This window comes from Notolabrus celidotus, chromosome 8 (assembly GCF_009762535.1).
Source record: "Notolabrus celidotus isolate fNotCel1 chromosome 8, fNotCel1.pri, whole genome shotgun sequence".
Lineage (NCBI taxonomy): Eukaryota > Metazoa > Chordata > Actinopteri > Labriformes > Labridae > Notolabrus > Notolabrus celidotus.
Window position 1 is genome coordinate 9,156,732 of NC_048279.1, and position 26,783 is coordinate 9,183,514.

The 26,783-nt window shown below is 40.9% G+C and overlaps 1 protein-coding gene across 1 annotated transcript in view; it reads left to right on the forward strand.

Moving 5' to 3' along the window:
• Positions 1-770: 770 nt before the first annotated feature.
• The window catches only part of uvssa (UV-stimulated scaffold protein A), a 42,998-nt gene continuing 16,985 nt past the window's right edge, over positions 771-26,783 (forward strand). Inside the window, exons 1-10 of the mRNA XM_034690741.1 lie at positions 771-967; positions 1,884-2,011; positions 2,461-2,614; positions 3,175-3,351; positions 3,596-3,716; positions 3,804-4,003; positions 4,127-4,331; positions 4,915-5,024; positions 6,168-6,296; positions 25,587-25,707. Coding sequence (XP_034546632.1) covers positions 1,902-2,011; positions 2,461-2,614; positions 3,175-3,351; positions 3,596-3,716; positions 3,804-4,003; positions 4,127-4,331; positions 4,915-5,024; positions 6,168-6,296; positions 25,587-25,707 — 1,327 coding nt within the window. The 5' untranslated portion in view covers positions 771-967; positions 1,884-1,901. The remainder of the gene's footprint in view (positions 968-1,883; positions 2,012-2,460; positions 2,615-3,174; positions 3,352-3,595; positions 3,717-3,803; positions 4,004-4,126; positions 4,332-4,914; positions 5,025-6,167; positions 6,297-25,586; positions 25,708-26,783) is intronic.

Below are 26,783 nucleotides of genomic sequence, written 5' to 3' on the forward strand. Positions count from 1 at the left end.
CGAGAAGATTTATTATTTCTATATAATTTTTTGTACGTGTCACAAAAGGTGATGAACAGAACACTGCCAAAAGAGTTTTGTTTAACACTTTCCAAAAAGAAAGATATAAAAAAAGAAGGTTGAGATTTTTTTGTTAAAAATCATCATTTTCTCATAGGACAAGATCAGGAGAGACTGGTTTGTCCACTGGAGGGGCCTGAATTGACACAAACTGAAAGTTCCTCACAGTAGCTCTAAGCCAAAAATTAAATGTAATGCATGATAGGTGTCATGTGTCTTGTTGCAAAAGCACATATCCTGGTCAAATCTGGCCTAAATCTAACCATCACTGTAATCATCAACAAGACAAAACAAAACAACTTTTGGACAAGTTTTCAGCATCTTCTCAAAGGTGACCACAGACGTTTTACCACCATCTATTCAATAGAAAAATGTGTAGAGATATTCATTTAAAGATGATGATGATGATCAATATTTTCATATTAGCAATAGATCACATGACTTATTTTTAATTCAAAGGTGTTTTTTCCCGACTGGAGTAAAATATCTGTATGGTACTGAGATAATAAAAAAAAACCACAAATTACCTCCACTTCATTTTTACTTGTCCAAATCATGTACATATGTGTTTAATAGATTGATTAACAGAAACACACAAAACAATATGTGAGTGATATGTCACCTGTAATTAGTCTATGGAAGAGAGATCTCTGGTCCACACTCCAGCGTGGTAGGTGGCGGTAATGCAACTTAAACGCTAGTTGCCAACCACCATTAAACAAAGCGAAGAAGAAGAAGAATCAGAAGCAGCACAGACAGAGGGAAGTGAATTTGTTCTCTGGACAGACAGTTGTTATAATTGTCACAGTTTTTGTCATGAGTGGGCTTCAAGTGTATTTTGTCACTCGGAGATAACAGCTGGATGTGTTGCTGTGTCTCAGTGTTTAGTAAATCTGACGGACAGAAGGTAAGAGATCACTGAAGACACTGTTTACATCTGTTAGCAGTTAGCATAGCCTTTACGTTACATTGTTTACAACGCGACTGTGGCTTTACTACAAACCCTATTACTGTCATTGTGGTTATTGGATATGTATAATATATACGTATATATCAGTTAAATTTTTTCCTTTATGTTAATATATATATATATATATATATATATATATATATATATATATATATATTTATTTATTTCTAATATTATTTTTTATCGTAAATGAATAGCCAGTATTAGTCGTTAACATATTAACACATTAACCAACATCTATCTATCTATCTATCTATCTATCTATCTATCTATCTATCTATCTATCTATCTATCTATCTATCTATCACACGTGCATCGTTACATGTTTGAACATCCTCATAAAGGTTTCACCTCCTCCACGCCTTCATAGCCTCCAGCCTTCATAGCCTCCAGACTGGACTACTACAACATCATCCTTTACGGCCTTCCCTCCACTGACCTCCAAAACTCAGCTGCCCGGTTACTCACCCACTCCGACCCGCTCTAGAGCTCACATCACACCAATCTTTCAGTACCTCCACTGTCTCCCCATACAGCACCAAAACCACTTTAAGATCCTGCTCATCACCTACAGAGCCCAAGATAACCCTGACCCCTCATACCTGACCGACCTCCTCAAACGCCACTCCCCATCTCGCCACCTCAGATTCTAATCTCCTGTCCCCCATCACCAAGACCATGCACTGCACCTTGGGGGACAGTTTAACATTTTGATTCACTGTTAAATCATTTTGTCCTCCTTTTCTGTGCGACTGATTCAGTTATCATCCTACTTGTTCAGTTACTGTGGATCTCTAGATATTCTTGTCTTGAAAGCGTCTTTCTTCAATCTGCCGCGTTTTGTTGTTCACAGCTCTGTGGATGAAAAGAGATGGAGTTGTCTCAGAGGGACCGGCTGTCAGAGCTGGTGGAGGTGCTGACCACATCTGGACAGCCTCAGCTAGACCAAGACAAGATGAAGGAAATCAAGAAGATCTGCAAGTAAGTCAACAGAGGGAAGAACTTTGTAACTGCGGATGCTAATCCTGCTGATCAGGGGGACACTGTGGTGGAAGTTGCAAAGATTAAAGACGATGCCTGGTGTGGTGAGTTTTCAAAATGTTAAAGTTAATGCAGCTGCTGTAGGGTCACCATCAGGAGATTTAGGCACACAGGCTAGACTTGATCAACTGCCCTAGGACCTTTTTTCAGTCAGTCTGATCATTTAAGGATTTGAATAAAACCTTATCACCTGCCTTTTTTTAAAAACTTGATTCATCCGTCATCTACAGGCTGAGCATGCAGAAGTAAGATAGACAAATGTCAGTCTGTGTATTATATTCGAGTGGTACCAGCTGTAAAGTTCAAATCGACCATAAAAGGACAAGATTGATAATAAAATAATGGCAACCCTCTCACAACTCTTCACTCTGTGTCTCTCACGCCGTCAGAGTGTCTGATGACTGCATCGGCCACGTGTATCACTCCATTTTGTCCCAGCTCAACCAGGACCACGCTGAGATCCGACTGTCCGCCTTTCAGATCGCCAGCGAGCTTTTCTCCAGATCACACCACTTCAGGACGCTGCTGGTCGACAACTTCCAGGTACACCATGTTAATTAATCAGTCCTCCCAGGTCTGTTTACCGCAACACTTACTACAGCACATAACTGTGCAAGTAAACATCATGGTTAATTTAACGATGAATCAAATCAATTATCGATTAATCGTTGAAAAGAATCTTATTGAAAAAAATAAGCATGTGTACGGTCAGGTGTCAGTCCAGAGCAAAACCGGGTCATAATCAATCCGGCGGCTGAGAAAAAAAGCGCTCATGGAGACCTGTCACTCAGCCGAATCCTCCAGCTGAGCGTCTCCGCTTTGCACAACACGTTCAGTCAGCTGAGTCACATCGAAACATGCTTTAAATGTAAAACACCTTCCTGATATCTGAACGAATTATGAGACCACATGATGTTTGTTCCACATGATAGAAAATCTAAAAAACAAAAAACCTGTTTGAGTTAGTTCTTACTCGATTAATCGTTAACATCCCTAATACTGCTGCAGGAATATTTTTGTATTAGATCAGATATATTCTCATGCACATAAAGTTCCTTTCTTTTCCTCCATTTTTCTCCTCATCTCCATCCTTTTCCCGGCAGGAGTTCTTGGAGTTGACTGTAGAGACGGACTTGGAGCAGCCCCTCCCTCCTCCTAAAGAAGTAGCCAGAAAGCTGAGGTCACTGGCGATTCAGACCGTCCAAACATGGCAGGCCTCTTATGGTACCGCGTATAAGAAGTTAGCTCTGGGCTACCACTTTCTCAAACAGGTCAAGAAGGTGAGGATGAACTTAAACTCAGTTCTTAATGATAAATCTTACAATATTTATGTGCTCCAGGATAGGTTAGTTTGTCAACTTCAGCAGTCTTTCCCTCTCTGAGTAACTTGAGGAGGCAGTTAAAAACTGTCCAATACCAGATGATATAAACCTGTTACTCTCTGATAAGTTTGTCATCTGTGTTAACTCTCTTTTCTCATGTTTTAATCCACTTGTAATTGGTTTGATGTGTCCTTGTTGTCAGGTGGACTTTCTGGATGCTGAGGCTCGGACTGTAGCCGAGAGAAGGAGGGAGGAGGAGAGACAGAGGAAGATGGCGAGGATCTACAAGGAGAGGGTTGAGGCAGCGTCCAAAGACATGGAGGGTGAGCAAACATCACAGAACAACAGCACTGCTTATGGAAATGTGTTTATGCATTGGTGTTAATTAAAAGTTGTCATTTCTTCGTCAGAGTCCCAGCAGGAAATGGAGGCGACGCTGACAGAGATGGAGTCGTGTATGATGCTGCTTATCCCTGGGTTTGAACTCACAGGCGCCCAGTCATCCAGTAGCAGCCCTCCAAACTCCCAACCAGCCAATGAGTGTCCATCAGAAGATGAACAGCCCTGCTGCAGCAAAGACCTGAAGGATGACCGAGGAGAAAGAGACGGAGTGACAAAAGAGAGGGAAGGGGAGGAAAAGAAAGGAAAGGAAGACAACGAGATGACAGAGAAGAAGAAAGGAAAGCAAAAGAAGAAAAGCTCTGAGGATGAGGAGAGTGAAGATGGGGAAGAGCAGGAGGAGGAGAAGAAGAGAGAGATGGAGGGAGAGGAGGTTGGAAGTAGTGCAGAAGAGGAGGAGGAGGAGGAGGAGGAGGAGGAGGAGGAGGAGGAGGAGGAGGAGGAGGAGGAGGAGCCTCAGCCTCTCGGTGAAGACTGTTTTATCCGTAACTCAGGACTCATCTCTCACTCCTACAATCTGGACCTGAACATCAGTCCTGGTGGGTTCAGCTCACATACATGTGCACAACACGTTATGATACTGCTGGTCTCATACATGAAAATGTAGAATGTGAAGGCAGCTATCTCTATTTCATGGGGAAGCATTCTCTTTGTTTGTCATACATTTGTAGTCTGAGTGGAATTAACAAACCAGGTATCAGCAGACTTTGGTGTCTGCAGGAAGAACAGTTTGTAAAGAGAGCAAAAACAGGCAGAACACAATCCGGCTCCCTTTAACAATAATCTGATTAATTTTAAACATTTGAGTGGTTCAAGGAAAAGATCATTTCACGTCACTTAAAATTGTAAGTGAATTGTCACCAGTATATGTATTTCTGGAAGGAAAATAGCAGTTTTTGTCAGAGGAGTCTGGTATCTTTAAAGAGAGTGATGCAACAGCTCTTTCTGCTTCTTAACAAAAAGGTCTGTTTCAGTAGGGATCCTGTCTGTAAGAACACTGGACATTTAGAGCACAAACAAAACATCTAATGTCAATTAATTTAATCAAAATCCTTGAGTGTTTGATGCGGAAGCTGAGCTTGTGAAGAAGCATGAAATTACTTTTTCTTCTCTCTCCATCAGGTCTTCATGTCAGGGAGACGGAGGATAATGAAGCAGTGGTCTCCACAGTGATAGACCTCCACAAACTGATTCAAACCAAACACCTGCCAGCTGTGCAGGGATGGATACAGGTTGGTGCAAACACACAGGGCTCACTTGATGTAACACAAGTACAGAAACAGGGGTGTAACAGTAGGTCCGTAATGAATCAAATCAATGAGAGGAAAAATTTATATTGTGATGCTATTTTAAACAGCAGAGGGCGCTGTGTGCCTCTGACTTCACCAGTGTTTCCCACAAACACATGATACCTGGTGGCCTGCCAGAGGATATTTGACCACCATTTAAGCAATTTTTCCTTCATCCATCTGTTATTGATAAAATACTCTCTCTCTCACTCTGTCCCTATGTGCAGTGAGTAACCCTGTCGCTCTGCAGGGACAAGAGAGAGAGAGATAGATGTAACAGACTGCATCAGAGCTAGTGTCTCTTCGGGGGACGTAGATACATCCAACATCTTTGACTGATGATCTCTTTATTTACTCCTGTAACTTTATCAACCAGTGGAATTACCTTTTGTGTCCTTTCAAAATAAAAGCACATTTATAATCAGCACTGGAAATAAAGTCACCTAGGTGTAAAAACAGTGGCCCCACACTTCATGAACTCAGAAACATTTCACCAAACTCACTACTATGTTATATGATTAACAAAGACCCAACATCATGACAGGATAAGATCCAGTCCCCTCTTACAGACAGGACTCAGTCTGATCTCATCTTAAAGGCAGTTTGTCCTTGCCACTGTAACTTGCTAAAGGCTGCAAAGTGCTCTGCTCATGGTGGATTAACAGGCAGAAACCTCGAGCAGAACCAGACTCATGTTAGACACACATCTGCCTCGACCAAGTTGGGGTTGGAAAGAGGGATATAGGAGATGAAGAGAGAGAGAGATAGAGAGAGAGCGATGATAGTGATGAGACGGATAGTTGTAAATTTGAGGATATTGTTAAATCCCTGGATAGAAATCAGTTTACAGTATGAGAGTAGAATCTACTAGTTACAAATGCTAATGCTAGCATGATGTCACTCTGTATGAAACTCTGCTCATGACTTTTAAAATCTGTTCAAATCTGCAAAAAACATCTGCAACACAAACTCTGTTTTTTTGTCTCATCTCGTTTCTTATTGTTATTGAGCAAATTAGTACTCAATATCATACCTGTCTGTCTGACTCTGACTGTCTGGTGTGTGTTTTTATTTTTATGTGTGAAGGTGTTTACTAAAGCGTGCGCTGATGAGCAGCTGCTGAGGAGAGCTCTGGATCTGAAGGGCTCTCTAGAAGCAGCCCTGCAGAAACACAAAGAGCTTCACATCGACTACAAGACCAGAATCCGCAGAGTGGTGAGTTACAAACAATACTACTCTCAAAGTCATAGAGCTGCTGATCGAAGGTGCATCACCTGCAGATGTACGACCCTGGGGGAAGGTGTAATCTTTGGAAATCACACTTTGAAGTGTGAACATTTGAATTGAAACTTTCAGTGTTAAATAAAAACTGTAAACGGTAGATTTACTTTAAAACAATAATAAGATTAAACACACACTCCTCTACTGACACCTACACACAGTACACACATAGTGTGTTTCTACAGCAGTCAGTTACTGAAGTTGAACACTCCTGTTCAATGACTCTGGACTCTTTTGAGCCGTGTTTACATTCACAAGTCTACATCCAGCATGAATGATTTTATGACTGTAGGTATAGAGCATGGCCAGCAGGTGGCAGCATCCTCCTGCAGATCACATTTAGGGCAGCCACATCACAATAATGAAGGTCCAGATGTTCCGTTCACAGAGAGACGCAGTCAAGAGGAACAGCTTCAGGAGAGATGATTTTATAACTCCGCCTGAACTTCAGAAACAATCACCTGAGTGCTCATTTTATCCTCATAGTGCCTCGCCGACGCTGATTCTTGAGATAATGTATTTGTTGAGTTGAAACTTGTGTATTTGGAGAGAGAAGTTTGGAATTTGTTCTCAGCTACGTCTATTTTGACAGTGTCTTTTGGTTTCCATCATTCAAAGATGATTCTGCTCATTCTTAGATATTCTTCTTAATCTTTATCAGGAAAAGTCAAACATTGCAAATCGTGTAAATCGGATCTTTTACAGTCAAAGGTGTCAGTTGGATATCAGTGTGTGTGCCCCTTAGATATGAAGCACTCAGCAGTATGCACATCTCCAGACTGTGTTTTTAGAACTCCTAAAAGACACGTGACTTGACTTAAGAACATTTCAGATGTCCTTTGGTAGGAATTACCCTCAAATGTAGTGTATGAGTTGCAGTTTAATTTATTTTGTTCTATCTCAGTAGTTGGATGGGTCTTTTATAGAGCTGGGCGACATTGAAAAAGATGTTATCAAGATACAATTTTTCACATCAGTTGATATCAATAATTATCATGCTGAATATCATATAATTATCTCAATATCTCATCCTAAAGCATATTTCATTAAGTGTATTAAGTTAATAGTTAACGCCGAGTCAACACAGTGTCAGACTAACGACTGTGCTTTGAGCTGGTAGGTTTTGAGTTTTCTTCCGTGTCGCTGTCGCTCGTTTCAGCTGTGTTTACATTCTGCTTCAATCGGCTTTAAGCCGCACCTCTCACCCAGCGACATGATTGGCTGTTCAATGCCGTCTTCTTCTTCTGTCGAATGTTTGGTGGCTCATTAACAACCCTTCCCTTTCCAGAGGCTAGGGGTGTAATAACACATTTAAAATATATCACATTTTATCAAACATTTGTTATGTTATGTTCGGTGTTTCGGTTTTTGGTTTTCAGCCTTTGTTCCCTCATTTTCGTTTTTTGGTTTCGGACAAGAATTTTCATTTCAGTGCATCAATATTAAGTTCCAGTGCCACCTATTATTCCAGTTCTATTTTCCAGTCCTGATAGACCAAGGTGCGTTGAGGGGTGGACCTTGATCATGTATATGCACTTTGAAGCAGATTGAACACTGTATGAAGGAGCTCTAAATATTTCCTGTTTGATGGCGAGACATCAAAATTTGCGGCGTCGCCAGAAACACACCCTTCAACGACAGGTCACAATCTGACCAGAGATGCTTCATGAAGGTGTGGAGGTGAAATATGGACAACAGTCTCTCAGACAGCAGGGACAGTCAAATCACACCAGTGAGAAACTGATGCTGTTAGGCTACACAGAGATGACCTCTCTTATACTAAACACCAAACACGAACGCATCCTTTTCAACGTTTGACCATAAAAGAACAAAAATCTTCATGTCTCCTGTATATCAAATATCCCATCCCACATTACAACATGACTCTGACAACCGCATTAAAAAACCTTCATTGTGAAAATTTGAAGATTTCAGAGCAATCAAAAAAGAGCATCTCACACACAGTGTCTCTCAGAAGACAGTCAGAAAATCAAATCCATAAAGCCTGATTTCCCTGATTCACTCTCAGATGATCCACACCATCTAATGGCTTCTGGAGGAACTGCAGCTGTTTGCTTTATTGAAAACCAGGCATGGTCCAAAGTACTGTTACCTATCCCAGCAATGTATTTGGTAAGTTTTTCTCTTCAGACTTAAAAACTCCAGCGTTGTTTTCCTTTTCTTATTTTTAGTTACATTTATTCTGCTTTTTTGACAGTATACATTCAGGAGAGGACAGTGGACAGAGCAGGAAACCAGGTCAGGGAGTAGGGAGTGATACGTGGAAAAGGGGCCACAGGTTAGATTTGAAGCCAGTGTGGCCTCTGTTCATGGGGCGCACAGTTTAACCACCCCATTCTGTTCTAACTGTAAAGCTTTGCATTCATCTTTAAATTAAATCCCCTGTTTTGTACTTTAAATGTCTATGAATCAAATTCCCTCGCACTTTATTTGATGCATGAGGCGAAGTGTCGCTAAGATTTATCCTCACACATGTTTTGTTTTTCTCTTTCCTCTTCCTTTCCTTTTACCTAAACGCCTCTCTTAAGTTGTTCACTTCTTTCTCTCTCCAGAGAGAAACATCATATCAGAGTGTAAGCGAGAGAATGGAAATATTAACAGTGAGGACATTTGGGAGAGGTGAGATAGCAAAGCGCAGTCACAATGCATAATGCATCAGAGACAGGGAGGAGGTGCTGTGGGGGTAAGGGGGAGGATGTATCCATTCACTAACACTAATGTGCCCCATGGCTTTGACAGCTGATATGTCTATCTGCCGGCCTCCATATCTATCTTGGCATCGTAATTCTGCTGTTGAGCTGATTAAAAATGGAGGGAAAGAGGAACCACAGCAGTGATGAAGTGTTCATTTGAAGCTGACTGCTTATTTGAGAGGGTTTAATTGGTGCTGAATTGTTTTGTAGATGAGGTACTTCTGCACACTCGCACAGCTGAAAGATCAAGAAAAGGAAAGACAGCAGGCTGCAGTTCCAGGTTCTTTAAGTACCAATGAATGCAAAGTGCTGTATGAAAAAAAAGGCATAAAAGTTGTGGCGTGTGAATCCATCTTTAGGCGAACATAGCGGCAGAGTGACAGTGACAGAGCGCCGGGCGTCTCGCTCTGCCTGGTTATCACTGTCAGGGACCAGTCTGCTGCACCAGCAGGCCCAGCACCGCGATAACCACACAACTTACAGCCCCTTTATCATAATTAGCTTTTCCTTTTTAGCCTTAAAAGGCCTTCCATTACTGGGTCCCTCTCTATCGGGCCACTGACACACCACACGATTGGTTTCTCTCTCAGCGGGCCTCTCAATATAGCCTCACATAAGAGAGAGGGGGAGTGTTATAGAGGCAGATAGAGAGGAGTGTTTACCGAATGAGAGAGGCGGACAGAGGGAGGGATGAGCGGAGAAGCATCTACATAAAGTTGGAGGGCTGTAGAAAATAGAAATGCACATGGTGATTTTGTTTTTGATTTTTTTGCTTCAGCTGTCTACAGGAATCATTTTCCGTGACGTCAGGGGTTCCCAAAGTGTGGTTCGTGACCCCCTGGGGGGGTCGCGAGACACAAATGGGGGGTCGTGGGATGTCTTCCAGAATGTTTTTTTTGTTTAAGGTATCTTAAAATAGTACATTTTACCCATTGTGGGAAAAAATATCAACAAAAATAGTCGCTAAACTTGAATTAAAACCTTGAAAATAGAAAATGTAATAAGTATTCTGCCTTTCTTGTTGCCAAATGGCTCCTAAGTTTAGGGTTAGTGAACAGTTCAAAAGCATCAGTAGCAGTAGGTTCATTCATAACGGCAAAGGCAACACAGTCACATGCTCATATAAGTAGGCTTATTTTCTGCAGACCAGCTAAATGAATCAACATTAAACCAGGAACAGTGGGGGTCACAATTCTTTGGCACCTTTATTTTGGGGGTCACAGGCTGAAAAGCTTGGGTACCCCTGTTGTAAATCAAAGCCAACCCTTTCTGCAGTACTCCAGCTTTCCTCTACTTTAAGTTCCTCTTGTGGCGCTGTTGGCTCAGCGGTTTAAGTGCACACCCGAATTATAGAGGCTAAAGTCCTCGCCAACGCGATCGCAGGATGTACTCACAGCCTCCACCATATACTGCGTGTCTTTCCCCACTCCTCACTCCCCATGTTTCCTGTCTCTCTTCAACAATCCTATCCAATGAAGACAAAAATGCCCAAAGATATAACTTAAAAAAGCAAAAGAAGAAGAAATAGCATTGTGACAAGTCGCGTGCCTGGTGTTTGTAGCGTGTAACAAAACCCCTTGTTTTGTGTTACACTGAATGGCGTGAGTCTTTGCACATAAAGAAAGTGATGAATTATGTTTAGGGCAATTTTAAATCTCGACTAATCATAGAATATCAATAGTTAACAGCAGTTGAACACATTTTTATCTGCATGTGTACATTTTTGTTTTTTGATATTTGCGGACACAACACAGACGTGCTCTTCCGCCTGCAGATTTTATTATTACTCTAACATATTTTCGTCTACAATGACTCTTCTAAAAATAACAAAAATGCTGATTCAACAGGCAAAATGAGAGAGGACTCAGTGTCTTCTTATCAGATGATCCCACTTGCAACTTTTAGGGGGCAGCTCTAATCGTGTGCTGATTAGTTTGTTGAACACCATGTCCTTCAGTTACTGGTGTAAGTTTGGATTTTAATTTAATCTTTTCAATGATAACGTGTTCAGTGCAGCTAACGTTGTCTTCATTGTTATAATTTTTGTCTGTGGAGAGTTTTCATTAAAACAAAGAGAACCCAACATGCATCCATTGAACGCTGCTAACTGGAAACATAGGCTTGTGTTTAGGGAAGGATAGGACATGCAGACTTATTTGAACATATCTGTTTTTAAGAGTGTATTCAGTCACTGCGGGCTCCATTCATACAGACCCAGGCCTTGTTTACTGCTGATAACCCATCTTATCACAGCACAATGGATGTGGCCGCCTGTTTCTCACTGCAGATAAACAAAGAAAGACTATCCCTCTATTTCTCTCCTCCTGCACTCCTTCCTTTTCATTTGTACATTCATTCTCTGAATGTGTCTCCCTCTCTCAGTTGTACAGCAGAAATATGTTTTTCTGTGGCTATGTTTGCCTTTATTTCTTTGTTTCCCCTCCCAGTAAGTTCTTTATACTGAGTGTATGTGTTGTGTTCATTGCACAGCTGAGAATTACTGGATCAGTTCCTCTTTTATTAAAGGAGTCAGAAAGGAAGTTTGGGAATATTTAGTGAGTCAAACTTTATAGAAGTCACCTCTTAGAGACACTTAGAGTGAAAGAAGTTTCCATGTGGCATTATTTCTAAAACGAGGTCTATTTACTGTACCGTAAGTGGAGACAAAATGTGCTTGGCTTCATTTATCTGGAAACACACTGACTATAGAGACAAACGATAGCTGATAGGTTCACAGATTGCCTCCTCCAATCCAGTCAAAACTATTTCAAAGGTGGAATAATGCTGATTTTGATTTAGGAGTGGCTTTGGTTATCCGAGGAAACATCAGGCCGGAGAGAGGAGGTGTAGGGCTAGGTGATAATTCGATGGGGATCATTATCGTGATATACATTTTCTCAATCTGAATATAACAAATGTTCGATATAAATTAGCTATATTTCAACCTGTTATTACACTCCCCCTTACACCACTGGAAAGGGAGGGGCGCTAATGTGCCTTAAAAGCTAGCTGTCATCCAACATTAGACAGAAGATGAAGAAGACGGCATTGAACAGCCAGCCATGTTGCAGGGTAAGAGGTAGATAGAGCTTAAAGACGTTTCAGGATGTGGATAAAGGAAGAGCATGAAGACGACTTCTGCTGTATTTCCAACACGTTTAATGTCCACCACGACTGTAGGACAACTGAACACTGAATAACCATGATGCATTCGCTGCACTGTGGGAAATAATATTGTTGCGGCTAAGCCTAAAACTCAAAGCCACTGAGGGGCTGCCTAGACGGGCTTAAACATAATTGACGCGCTCTTGCCCATGTGTCTTGTGAAAATAAGATCCTGACGTCTTCAGGTTGCTATTACGAATGTTTTATTGTTCACCGTCTTTTCTCCACTCGTGTCAACATGCAAGATCCAACACAGTGTCCATCAAAACCATAAAACGTAATTATTTCACATTTCACCTTGCCAGCGTCCCGGCGTTGCGGCACGTTTGCGGTCAAAAACTTTTTGTGCTCCATGTCTAGCAACACCTGATACCTGATGAAAGGTTCCTACCTAAATATGCATGTGTACTGAACAGGGGACACCCCTAGTGGACAACTTAATGTCCTACACACACACACACACACACACACACACACACACACACACACACACACACACACACACACACACACACACACACACACACACACACACACACACACACACACAAACATCTTGAAGTGGCCCTTACAAATATCATTCCACCTGTAGCCCTTAGTAACCTCAGAGGGGACTGCACTACTCAAAACAGTACTCTACTAAACTGATACACAGTGTATAATTTTATATATCTTTGTTGTAAATTTAAATCAAATCATGCAAATGATCTGAACCTGAGAAAATAAGAATCTACAAACTAAAACTTTATAAAAATCTCATCTTACACAAAAGACCTGCTTCCAGTTAGCACCGTCAGAAACCAGGGTTCAAGAAGCTTATCAGAGACCTAAATCCAGATACAAGCTAACAAACCGTCTTCAACTTTTTAAATTTAAATGAGACAGAGTTTGTAGTGATGGGCAAATGAAGCTTCATGAACCAATAGTTGTATTTTTTGACTCCTCTAGATGGCGCTCTCTGTTCAACAAAGGGTTGAAATCACACTGAATTGCCATTCAGTGAGACTTTATTTTTAAACCAAGAGCGCCATCTAGAGGAGTCCAAAAATACAACTACTGGTTCGTGAAGCTTCATTTGCCCATCACTAATGATTTGATATTTATTGTGATAATTATCGATATCGACTGATATGAAAAATGTTATCGTGATGACATCTTTTTCAATATCGCCCAGCTGTAAGGAGGTGTTTGAGAACATACATTTGATTTAACTGTAAAAGTCAGGAGGTGCTGGGTATCTGGGTTGTTTCCCAAAGTTTCTGTCATTACATATTTTTTCTAAGCCCCAACTTATGGTTTTGAAAAATGCAAAAAACTGCAGTTCCTCAAGTGACCACTTGAGTCTGGTTCCAAAAGCCAAGGAAACCTCATCAAAGTCTGTTTGAAAATGACCTTTGAAAGGAAACATTAAACGTGTACAGAATGGTACTTGAAAGTGCTTATAATCTCTATTGCTTATTTCTGTTCTGTGTGAACTTTTAAACACATTCTTCTTGATTACGTGAAGGTGAAGATTTATGCATGACTAGTAATTAGGGGTGTAGCTAATATGACTGACTGGTGGGTGCATTCACAGACTGTATTCTGAGTGTTGCCACTGATTGGTTTCTGCTGAGGTGATATGAACCTTAACGATAGTAGTCTAGAAACCAGCAGCAGAGTTGGAGTGGAGGCGGGCTTTTACAGCTACAATACAGCCACCTGACAGTCAAGTCGGCCTGACCTCTAATTATGCAAAGATATGGCTAACTCTTAATCTTAACATAATCAAAACAGATGTGTTTGGATTATGTTAATGTTAGGAGTCATCATGAACAGAGAAATTAGTTACTGAGGCCAAATCTTCTTTGCACCAGGTTTAACACGTTTTTTTCTGCGTTAAAGATAAGCGTTTAGCATAGATCCAGTGGGGTTTCCTGGACCCAGCCAAATGGACACTCAAGGAACTGCATTTTTTTTGGCACCGCAGCATTGACTTTACAGTTGGAGTAAGCATTTCCAACATGGCCACCACCATTGTTGGCTTAATAAGGTCTCTTCCCACCTGATGGGTGAAGTCACTGAGACTATGTCTATGTTTTAAATAGTCTGATTTTTTCTTGTTTCAGCATTTTTACCATGAAATAGCCGACTTGATATCATTTTTTCCAGAGAGTATCTTGACTTGTTTTTTAATCCCTTCTCTTGTGTTTACATTGGACCAGGAGACTATATTTGTGTCCCTGAAAAGCCTAGAACTGTGATTCCCAGAGTGTGCGCTGCTGCCCCCTAGTGGGCTGTGGAAGTACTGCAGGTGGTCATGTGTGATGAAGTACATAAAAAAAATACATTTAGTTTACAATTATCTGTGTGTGTTGTACGTATACGGTGGATTATTTATGCATTCATCTATTGCCACAGGTCCACCTAACACAGTTCAATGAAAAGGTGAAAAACTACAGCTGAGTCTGAAGTGTTGGTCAGAGGTCTGAGAGAGACCAGGTTTTGTGTTTTTTAGATTACAAATTCGGCAGATTTCAAATCTTCTTTTGAGGTTGAGCAGATGGATGAACATTCAGACTGTTTCTGGAGAATCATTCAGTGGTTCCATCTGGTCCCATCAGGAGTCTCTGATAATGTGAGAGGAGATGGTTTCTAAATTGGAACTGATGGATCCTCTGGGACTGACATGGAGTGGGTGGGGGCTGATTAGTTTGTTATCCTAGATCTTTGGACCAGTCCCATATCACTGGGCAAAGCTGGCCCCAACAAACCCCCCAGTCCTGGTCTGTAAAGGGCCCCTGCTCCTCTTCAGGACGTTGCAGGTGTCCTCGCAGAGCGTTCCTGGGTGAAATGAAGAGTAGCAGTGTGTAATTTGAGTGTGGCAGGAGGCCAGACTGCATCATAATGACTGTTTTGATCACAGATTGAGACAGGCCGGGAGGGGGAACCGAAGTGGACAGTTGAGAATAAGCTGGTTGACAGGAGAAGGTTTGGGAAGCTCTGGGCTGGCTAATAGACCTGCCAGGCAAGGTTAGTGAAATAAAGATGTCACCCTACACATCATATAAGCTGACTGCTCCCCTGAGACAAAGGGTGCGTCTGTGTGTGTGTGTTTGGGGGTGTTGGGGGTGGAGGAAGATAATGGGGTAAAGCGGCCGAGGAGAAGCTTTAGAGAGAGAGTAAGAGGGGAGTGGAGAGCTTTTTTCTCATTAATGTGGGATCCCATGGGATCCTCTCTAGGTAGTAATGAATAGGAGAGCAAGGTGGTAATAGAGATGTGTGATGTTGTGGCAAATCAGGCCCTGAACAGGTCAGACTCCACTGGAGGTCTAATTAGTTTATGAATATGTTGCGGCAGAGGACTTCTTGTCCTGTTAGCAGAATAAGTTCAGTCAAAATGACCGAGGGGAGACAAACATTTAGATCCAAAGGAATACAAATAAAGGGTCAACTTCGTAACTTTAAAACTGGGCCCTTTATTTTTACTTAATAGTGAAGAGTAATGGGTTCAAAAACTTTTAATTGCTACAAAAGATTGCTTCAGTCTTGACAGACTGTGATTACTCTATTATAATCCAGGGGTGCAAATGAGTCTGATCAAAGTCCGTCCACTAAAAGTCCTTGTTTTTTACTCAGGTTGTTTTTCTAATTGTCTGACAACATCACAGAGATAGACCTTTAGTTAGAGAACCAGTTTCTTCTTTTTCTTGAAAGTGACAGCTGTTTCGTTGTTTTCTTCAAAGCCACCAGACTCAAAGACAGTCATTTTACCTTGCAGGATAACGGAGTGTCTCATCTGCTGCTACCCCGTCTGGTGTCCAGGTGTACAGTATGTAGAGTATGGACCAGTGTTGTAGTCGAGTCACCAAACCTTGAGTCTGAGTTGAGTCTGTAGTCCAAGTCCCCATCAGTCCAAATCCAAGTCAAGTCCTCATTATTGTTATTTATTATTAAGAGGAGCAACTTTTGACTCCAAACTATTGACTGTGTGAACCTGGACTGACTGTGTGGGACCTATTAGATGTGTAGAAAAAACCTTTCATCTATTGAAATGAGACTAGAATTAACAGCGCTGTTTGTTGTCTATAAATGTACTCTGTGCCTTGCTTACTGTGGAGACGTACTCACTGATTCTGATTCTGGTGTCTAATAAACTCAAAAATACCTGTAACCACCTGCTATGACCAAGCGACAACCTCCGGGTCTTAAAATATGAAGCCGATGCGGAAGTGCATAAAAACTGCAGTTCATCAAGTGTTCACTTGAGGCTGGCTGCAGAAACACTGGAAACCACATACACACCAATTAAAAAAAGACAATCTTTGCAGCAATAATAAACATGTTTACAGCCTGGTTCATAAAACAGTTTAGGTCTGAGTCTCATTTCTCTATCGGCACAAACTGTACATGGGTGCATTTTTTTTTACAACTCTGTATTTTCGAACTTATTAAAGTTACGAGTTTTCCACAAATAAGGACTTTTACTCACACTAGCTCGGATGAAGATTTGTTGTGTTCAGCATATCCGATATGGCACCCTTCGATGATTGGCTTCAAAACAGCACTTCAGAAACAGATGGGTGATGTCACGGATACTACGTCCATTATTTATATAGTCTATGGCCAACACTAGATCTCGCTAACAGTAATGTTTACAACAGGCATGTAGGCTGGATGTAGCCTTTGACTTAGTTTTCTGGATGAATCTTGGACATGATGTGCGTTAAAGTTTTAGCTTGTCCCTGTTTTCTCCTCAATGGTTCTTTAACATATCAAAAATGTAGACTGCTCTTTCCTAGACTTACTTTTAATCCATCAAAGTCAAACTCACAACTCTTGGAGCCTCTTTAGGTATCCTAACAGAACTGCCTCCGACCAAGACAGCACATGAACGCACTGTGTGTGAGCCGGAACTGAAAAAAATGAAGACCTTTAACAAAACTCGAAACGGTCTTCATCAAATAAGTCAGACTTCTAATGCAGTCAGTGCTTTCTGCAGTCAGACCGTACCCTATGTTAAATTATTAGTAAAAACCCAACATCAAGACAGGATAAGATCCAGTCCCCTCTTACTGACAGGACTCAGTCTGATGTCATCTTAATCCACCATGAGCAGAGCACTTTGCAGCATTTAGAAAGTTACAGTGGCAAGGACAAACTTCCTTTAACAGGCAGAAACCTCCAGCAGGACCAAACTCATGTTGGACAGCCATCTGCTGAGACCGAGTTGGGGTTGGAAAGAGGGATAGAGACGAATAAGAGAGAAGGAGAGCTATGATAGTGGTGAGAGGGATAGTAGTAGTTCTAGCTGCTGGAGTCTGGAACGTCCACAGCAGTAGGACATCTATGGCAGTGACTCAGAGGAACCTACAAGACAAGGGAGCTCAGGGACTCCAGAAAGGTCATGGTTAGGAACTTTAATGGGACAGGGAGAGTTAAAGTAAGTGATGGGGCAGAATTTAAAGTTTGACCAGTCTCTGAATACCAGCTCCTGGTCTTGTTTTTTTTTCAGTACACAGGCACAGTTCAATGTTATCCACCCAGTCCTTATCAGTCAGCACCCAGTCTGACCTATAACCTTTATGTTAAAGGTACAATGTTAATTAGTCAGGGTAAATATTTTACATTACAGTAACTGCAGTGGGAGTTCTCATATCTGTGTGTATAAGTGTGTTTGTGTTTGTGGATGATGTATGTGTAATAATCTCAGGAAGATGAGTGTGTGTTTATAAATGCGTTCGTGTGTAATGAGTTCATTAAGCTAACTGTTTGGACTCTCTTAAAGGAAATGTCTGTGATAATGGCGACATTAGAGACAATCAGTTCTCCCACGAGACATTTCCCATTTCAGCCTTAAATGTTTAACCAAATAATCTAGTCTGTGTGTGTGTGTGCGTGTGTGTGTGTGTGTGTAGCCAGGTGGAGAGCTATATTAACTTGTCAAGGGAGACAATGGAGACATCTCTTAAAGCTTTCTCACCTCCTTGTGTTCTCCTCCTCTCCTCCTTCCTCGCTCTGTTTTCTCCTCCTCCTCCTCCTTGTCTGTGTGAGTGTGAACCTGCCCCCTCCCCTCCCTGCCATACACCTGACTTATGGCTGTGCAGTAATAATTTGCCAGACCTTGGCAGGCTGAGTGTACATTAGCATATAAATAGCAGATGCACTGAGTGCCCATCACAGTCGACTACATTTAATTTTTGGTTTATAAGATTGAATGGGTTTTTAAACGCAGCGCCATCAAACTTGCCAAGAGACAAATGAAGTCAGGGGAGCAGTTGTCCGAGGCAGTGCCCTCACATCATTTTTATAAAGGATAAGAGTCTTATTTAAGAGGGAGGAGGGGGGAGGAGAGAGGGGGAGACGCTATAGAAGCTGAATAAGCAAGACACCTGTGGAAGGAGCTGCCGATTCAAATTTCTAATTTTACTCAGTTTTAATCTCTATAGATTCTATGTAGAATGTTTTATCTATGCTACGGATTGAGTATCAGAGTCCTGGTTTCCTTGTATAGTTAATTTGTAGTCCAATTAGTACGGACCAATCAGGTATCAGCAAGCTTTGGTGTCTTCAGGGAAAACAGTCTGTATGAAGAGCAAAAGCAGGCAGAACAGAATCCACTGTGACGACATCTCAGCTTCAATCAGTGGTAACATGACGATTCATTTCTGTCTGTAAACGGATATCTGTATACAAGAGCGGCTAACAACCTGTTAGAACATCAAACATCTACACAGAGACACGAACCTGCTTGATGCTGTGGAGTACTTGTTCACAGTGTGACTTGCACCTTGAGTCGTACAAATGGATTTGGAGTTTAGAGGTCACGTCTCTGTAGCTGAACTTGCATGCAGACATCTGTATCTGTATCAGTTTTAACCACTCAGACTGTTTTCCTGCAAACAACAAAAGCCAGCAGTAACAGCAGACAACAGGACATGGTCTACTAATGGAACCTGGAGAGTGATTTTGACTCTGAAACCAAGTCCCACACCTCTTGGCCCTGCGTCTTTATCCAGAACCCGAAGCTGTTGGGCCAGATTTAGGTATGAAAAGTTTCTCAACACCAACTCTGCTCTGCGTTTTAAGTTAGTGGCCACAGGTCTGCACATATCCACCTCCAATTGGACCCAAAGATGAACTGGTTAGATTTAGTGGTGAAACTTCAGCCCCATGAGGCATCAATTCACCACTTGAAGAGAATTTGATTGCATCTAATCTACTTTTTATAAATGAATCCGTGCAAGGGTACAGTGCCAACCATGATCAATGAATGGACAGTTTCCCCTCGCTCTGCTTCCAACATGCCTGTTTGTTCTGCTGTCTGAACGGTGTACTGTCAGTCACATGCCCTGCAGAGAAACACAAAAGAGAGAGAAAGGCTTCCTCTGGAATAATGCCCATCCTGTAAGTTATAGTCCTAAAGAATCGACTTGCTGATGTTTTTATGGAGATTAAATATATAAATTGTTTGTAACTTTGTAATTACTGTGTAATAACTGTGTACCTAAGTCTCATCTGTTAGTGACCTCAAAAGTTGGTCAAAAGCTCTTGACAAAGGAAGGAAAAATATTTTATGTTAGTCTTGAGGTATTAAACAATCACCAGTTTGAAAGTAAATCCTTATTTCACGGAATTACCTTTACATTCAGCACTGAGTGTTATTTTATTCAAAGACACCAGGCAGAAAACTTCCTTTAAGCATGGATAACCGGGTCGACTCTGGTCAAATATCAACAAAGGCCTGCTTTCTTGATGCTTCTATAGATTGTCTTGTCAGATTTCCCTGTGGTGACAGATGTGAAGTGTGATTTTACTTCTCCAGGTCCGCTTGAAAGGTGATCGTGGCTACACTGATTTTGAAGTGTATAAATGTTAAACATGTTCAGTGATTATGATCAGATGTCCTTTACTGTGGGGAAACACAGAGGACACCCGAGCACACACTCTGTTGATTGTTATGTGGAGCAAATGGATAGCCAATCAGGAAGAAAGCAGACTGAAGAAGGAAACACAACTTACCCAGACATAGCAACAATATTAAACACAAGGCTTAAACTTAGATGTTTATACAACATGTCCCATAAAATAGACCACAATCAAACTGACAAGGAGAGGAGTTGAACAGAAATTGCTGCAGCAACGGATGTACAGTTAGTTAAGCAGCTAGCAACCTTTAGCTTGATGACCAGCCCATTGTCCGCCATGTTTGATTGAAAAAAGTCACGTTTGAATGTGAGAGATTTGGTACATTTGCAGTGTAGAGAGTGTGGATTGTGGTGGTCGGTGTGTGGTGAGCTGTGTTGGTCATGTCGTTGCTCTCCAAACACTGTTAGAACAGAGCGGTCAAATCTGTCATTATTTGCCATCGTGTGTGATCACCAAGCTGCAACCTCCGGTCTCCAAATATGAAGTCCATATGGAAGTGTTACAAACTGCGGTTCATTGAGCGTCCACTTGAGACTGGCTGCAGAAACACAGGAAAACACATACACACCCATTCAAAAAAGAAGATCTTTACAGCAGAAATAAACTAGTTTACAGACCGGTTCAAAAAACAGCTTCGGTCTGAGGAGCTACACACACTGTGCGGGGCTGGAATTTTTTTTCTAACGCGACAGTTCAGAGAATATTAGAGTTACGAGTTTTGCCCAAATAAGGACTTTGCTGACTATATTGACAGGCAGGAACACTGTAGCTGCTGGCGAGGAGGCTCAAAGCCCGCCTCTTTACCTCACACTAGCTCGACAGATGTCAGGTTGGGTTCAGCATTTCCAATATGGCACCCGCCGACTATTTGCTTCAAAACGGTACTTCAGAAACAGATGGGTGACGTCACGGATACTACATCCATTTATTTATACAGTCTATAGTGGTCATTCACATTTTCAACATCTCTTAAGATTTGATTCTTCTTCCAGTGTAAAATAATTAGTGCTCAAAACATCACGCAGTTGTTTGTCGCAGGACTTCTGCTTGGCTCTGATGTTGAGTTGAAGGTGTGTTTATTTGCAGCTGCATTGTTGTCCCTGTAACGTATGACCCTTTCTTCCCCACAGATCTCTTTTATTTGGTCGTTAAAGAACTACTTATTTTTCCTTTTAGGAGCCTGCTTTATTTTATCTTTGAGTAAACTTTGCCATTACAGTAACACATTGTCCTACTTTAACTTTTTTTTATAAATTCTGCTCTTTTTGGGAACTATTTTTACTCCTATCGTCTATATCTGTGTGTTCTTAAACTGAAAGTTCCCAATATTTGTTTTGTCTTTTTCCTATTACAGTGACACATGGCCCTGCTTTCCTTTAAGCATCACTTCTAATTTGTCTGCTAAATCTCCAGTTAGAAGCCGTTTTTATCTCCTGCGGTGTGTGATTTTCTCCTGGTGTGTGTCCCACAGAATAAACCAAAGCTCTGTTAAAATGCAAAGCAGCCCCCCGTGCAGCCATGTGGGGGAATAGAGGCCATATTTTAGCCGCGCTCCCCGTCAGCAAAACGTTTCTGGAGGAAAGCTACTGCTGCGAGACTTACAGCTCTGCCAGGCCAGCCGACAGCGCTCGATGCTATCAGGATTAAATTAAGGTGAATTAGAGACAAAGAGGCAGAAAGAGGGGGAAAAGGGATGATGTTAGGGCAGGATTTTCCTCCGGCTGGGTGATCACTTCTTAGTCCGAGGCCATTGATCAGCACAGAATAAACCAGCTGGGATTAAAGTAGACAAGCAGAAAACCTATAGAGACTATATCTGTGTGTGTGCGTGTGTGTGTGTGAGAATCCATTGTACTGTGAGGATGAATAAGAGCAGCAGCAGAGTGGAGTAATGGAGAAAGTTTGCTTTGGTGTTTAAAATCTTCCTGTTTGGCTTTAACAGCTGCTCCTGGCTCTGTGCAGCATCCTTTCTCTGATTAAAACCATCGATGAGGGAATAACATCTCGATTTTTAACAAACTTGGAGGAACTTTACCTCGGTGCCTTTATTTCCAGCAGTGTGACATTTTTTACAGAATAGAGTCTCTTGATTTGATCAGATGAAAGTGTGTGAAGCTCAATTTTAATTTTCCTTTATTTTAAACCTTTTTAAATCTTGTTTTTTTTACATAAGCAGGGTAAGATATCTGTAGTTATATAATAATGATAACATAATAACTTTATTTGTATAGGGCCTTAAAAAACACATTTTTACAAAGTGCTTTGACAAGTAAAGCATTGCCAGATTCGAAAGACAAAATAAACCTTTAACAGACAGAGAGCAGTGGAGGAATTCATCAAAATACAACGCAAAACATTAACAAGAATAAACACAAATTAAACAGAATAAAGGTGAGACTAATGCTGGGGGATATTGAAAAGATGTTACCACTATAACATTTTTCACAATAAATATCAGATAATTATTTCATATCATTTTAAGGCAGATTTTTTTCTCCTGAGTGAATGTTGAAGAAACCAAACAGTTTGTTAGCTTGTATCTGGGATTTAGTTGTCTAGAAAATAGCAAAAATATCTTAACAAATGAAGTTTAGTGGCCTTTCTTGTTGAGCATGTTTTTACTCTGCTTTGAGGTGGTAGGTTTTGAGTTTTCTTCAGTGTCGCTCATTTAATTTCATCTGTGTTTCCAATCCGAAATACTTTAAGCCTGCCTACCTCTCACTCTGAGACATGATTGGCTGTTCCATGCCGACTTCTTCTTCTGTTTCATGTTGGGTGGCGTTTAAGACACACTAGACCCCCAACGTTTTATTGTACATTTGTTATATTTATCTTGAGAAAAATAATAATTTCACGGTAATTATCGTTAACGTTTTATCGCCCAGCCCTACTTCCAAGGACTTCACATAGTCCTGCAAAGGTATAATGAAACCAGTGTGATGTTGTGTCTTCATTTTCAAAGAATATCTCTTTTCAAATTGACCCGACTTCATAAATTGTGATTATTTTGTGTGTATTGTTATCAATAGTGTTTTAATATTACATGAACGAGGCCTCATTCTCCCGTTTCCGACCACCCACCATGTCTCTGTCTTTGTGTCTGCGTTAATGAGAACTAATTAGGCTTTAATTGTTTAGTTGCTGGTTAACGGGATAGTTAAGTATTGTAATATGAGGTGTTTTAATTGGTGTCTGTGTGCCGGATCGAGAGGTGCGTTCATGGTCAACTGACTCTGTGCGACGTCTCAGCACTGTGTGTGCGGGGGGGTGTTTTAGTCATCATATAAGGACTCATCATTTGTAAACTAATTCTGACGTTATAATGGGCTTTATCAGCAGCAACACAGCAGCCTTTCTATCGCTCCTTCTCTCTCTCACACACACACCCACACACACACACACCCACACACACCCACACACACCCACCCACACACACACTTACACACACATACAGGTATTACACACTAATGAAAAAGAGGCCTTTGGGAATAAGAGGTTAGCTTAACGTCAGGTTTTATGGCTCCTCATAACGCTAATCACTGTGATTATTATGCTGCTAGACTGAAGGGTGTGTGTCCTCAGCTGTTAAAGGCAGGGCAGCCACTACACACACACACACACACACACACACACACACACACACACACACAGACGCACATTTGTGTTATGGAAATGACCCCTGTGCGTATATGAGTGTTGTGTTCTGCATTGTAGCCCAGCGAATGGCTAACAACCCCACCAGGAAATTAAAAACCATAAATTCTGCTTAGTGCTGATAGCAGCTCATCACATGTGCACATGCACATGCACACGCACACACACACACACACACACACACACACACACACACACACACACACACACACACACACACACACACACACACACACACACACACAGTTTTACTCCATCCCTTTTTCCCGTCCCAGAGATCATATGGCCCTGAGAATGAGAGTGAAGGAATGAAGGAGAAACTCAACATCACTGCTAGCTGATGTGTTGCATTCAATGCGTCAGTGAGTGTGTTTTTACGTTTCTTTGATTTATTGATTGATTATGTGTTTAGGCAGGTGTGTATCCTAAGGAGGGCCTGATATTAAAGCAAAATATCTATCGCAGTCATTTGTTTCTGTATGGATTCACCGATATTTATCACTTTAGATAACTTGATAATGGTGCCAGTTTAAAGAGAATCCTGATATTGAGAGAAAACTGAAGGAGTCAAGGCCCTGCTGTCACAAAGCAATCTGATTACATTAATACTTTAGGATTGGATCAAACCTTGAAATCTTACTCAAAAAAAATGTAATAATAATGTAGATTAAATCAGGTCTTACAGCCAAACCTCATGTTTGTGTTGTTTTAAACTTTAGAGTAGTTTCAAGAAGAAACAAAATCTGTGTCTATAAACATTAAATTAAAGACTTGGCTCCATCGTTAAGACATGATGGAGAAAAACATAAAAATGATATATATATATATATATATATATATATATATATATATATATATATATATATATATATATATATATATATATATATATATATATATATTTTATCCCCATAAAACATTTCACCAAGTATCTCTAAAGTCAAATATTTCATTCAAAGCATCTGTGAGCAGCTTTCACTTTGTGTTGATTTTAGTGCCCCCTGTGGACAAAGTATGTAGTCCTGTTTGGAGCACTGGTAACCTGAATTTGGTAGTAACACAATAATGATACTACAAATGCGCAACACTTGTCAGCATCTTCAGGAGAGCCTTAGTAACTTCTCTTTGTTGTTACTGAGATTTAAAAACACTTACATTTGGTTCACCTGTGATCCCATGAGTTTTTGTGTTTGAGTCTGTTATGTTGAGAGTATCTTAACAGTTAGTGGAGTGTAGTGCGTTCTGACTTGTCATTTTAGTTTATGTCTGTTGTCTCTCTGAAACAAACCAGCTGATGGATAATGAATATGAATAAAACCTGTTGTGAAATATCTACAAAGACTATACAGATCAAGTTACTTTTGTATATTGTACCTGATTCAGCAGCATTTGTGCTCTTAGTTAAAATAAGAAATAAATTTAATCTGAGAAGCTAATCCTGAATTAGATCCACTCACTGATGTTTTTCTGGTGATTAAACAAATTATAATGTTAGTAACTGTGTAAAGCTGCGTAATTACGGCGTCATTACGTCTCATCTGTTAGTGACCTCTAAAGTTGGTCATAAGATCTTGACAAATGAAGGAAAAGACTATGTTAGTCTGGAGATATTAAACACACCAGTTTGACAGTAAGTCCTTATTTCACTGAAGAAGGTCCCAAAGTACGCACAGAAAGAAACAAACAGCTCCTCCATTGATCGTACATTTCTCCTTGTTATAAATGAGAACTGGTTTTTAGTTTTGAACCGAAAAGAAGCTTATTCTTACACGTTCTTCCTCAGATGAAAGCCTCAGCAGATGGGGAGGATGATGATGATGATGATGACGATGATGATTTTGATGAGGTTCCAGAGAAAGAGGGATATGAGCCACACATTCCAGAGCATCTACGAGCCGAATACGGTGAGTCCAGTTTAACACACACACTGAGACACACAAACATGTGTGCACCTTAAACCTTCAGACACGTGCATAAATAGTGAGGGTTAATCTTCAAAAGAGGACCTGCTGCTGCCCAAATCCTTCAAGATCCACTCACACACACTCCACAAACAAACACACACACATCAAAGAAAACAGCTCTCAGCAGCTGCTAACCTGCAGGAATAACAGCACTTCATTTTTTATTGTTTTACTGCCCATAGACTGACCAAAGAAGCAAAGATGCCTCTTTTGTGGTCTTAATTGTAAAACTTTATTCTTAATCTGTTGATTTAGCAAAAATGTTGTGTATAGGTCTCACTTTAATTACATTGTTGTCATTTAAAATATGGGCTGCATCCTATACATTGAGAAACATAAACACCCACCCAAGCTCACAACCATTGGTGCACATCAGACATTGGTGCACATATTTGTTTTAACTCTTTTCATTGATTCATTGGTTACTGATAAACATTTTATTTTTACATTTTACATGGAAAGCACTTTGATCTGCATTCAATGTAATGAAATTTTATCAAATTGTAAATGTACCATGTGTCTTTAACGCTTCCTCTCATCTTCTGACCGCTCAAAGCGCTTATACATTACACGTCACATTCACCTATTCACAACACTGATGGCAGAAGCTGCTATGTAAAGAGCCCATCGGTATCAACTAATCCCATTCACACAATGAGTTCGGGGTTAAGTCTTGCCCAAGGACACTTTGGCACGTGGACAGCGGGACCTAGGATTGAATCCCGACCTTCCAATTGAGAGATGACCGACTCACCACTGAGTCACAGTGGTTAAGTTACTGTTGTTTTGAAAATGAGTGGTTTCAGAACATCCCATCTTTAAAAAATCACCTGCAAAATAATGTTGGTGCACACCCAGAGAAGACTGCCATGAATGTCTTGTTGGGCCTCACCAGCTCACCCCTTTTCGACCGAGGCCATTTCAGGGCCGGTTCGGAGCCTGCGCTCAATTGAGAACCATTTTTTCGTGTTCCAGAGCGGCTCCAACTCTTTGCTGGTCTAGAACAGCGAACCGTT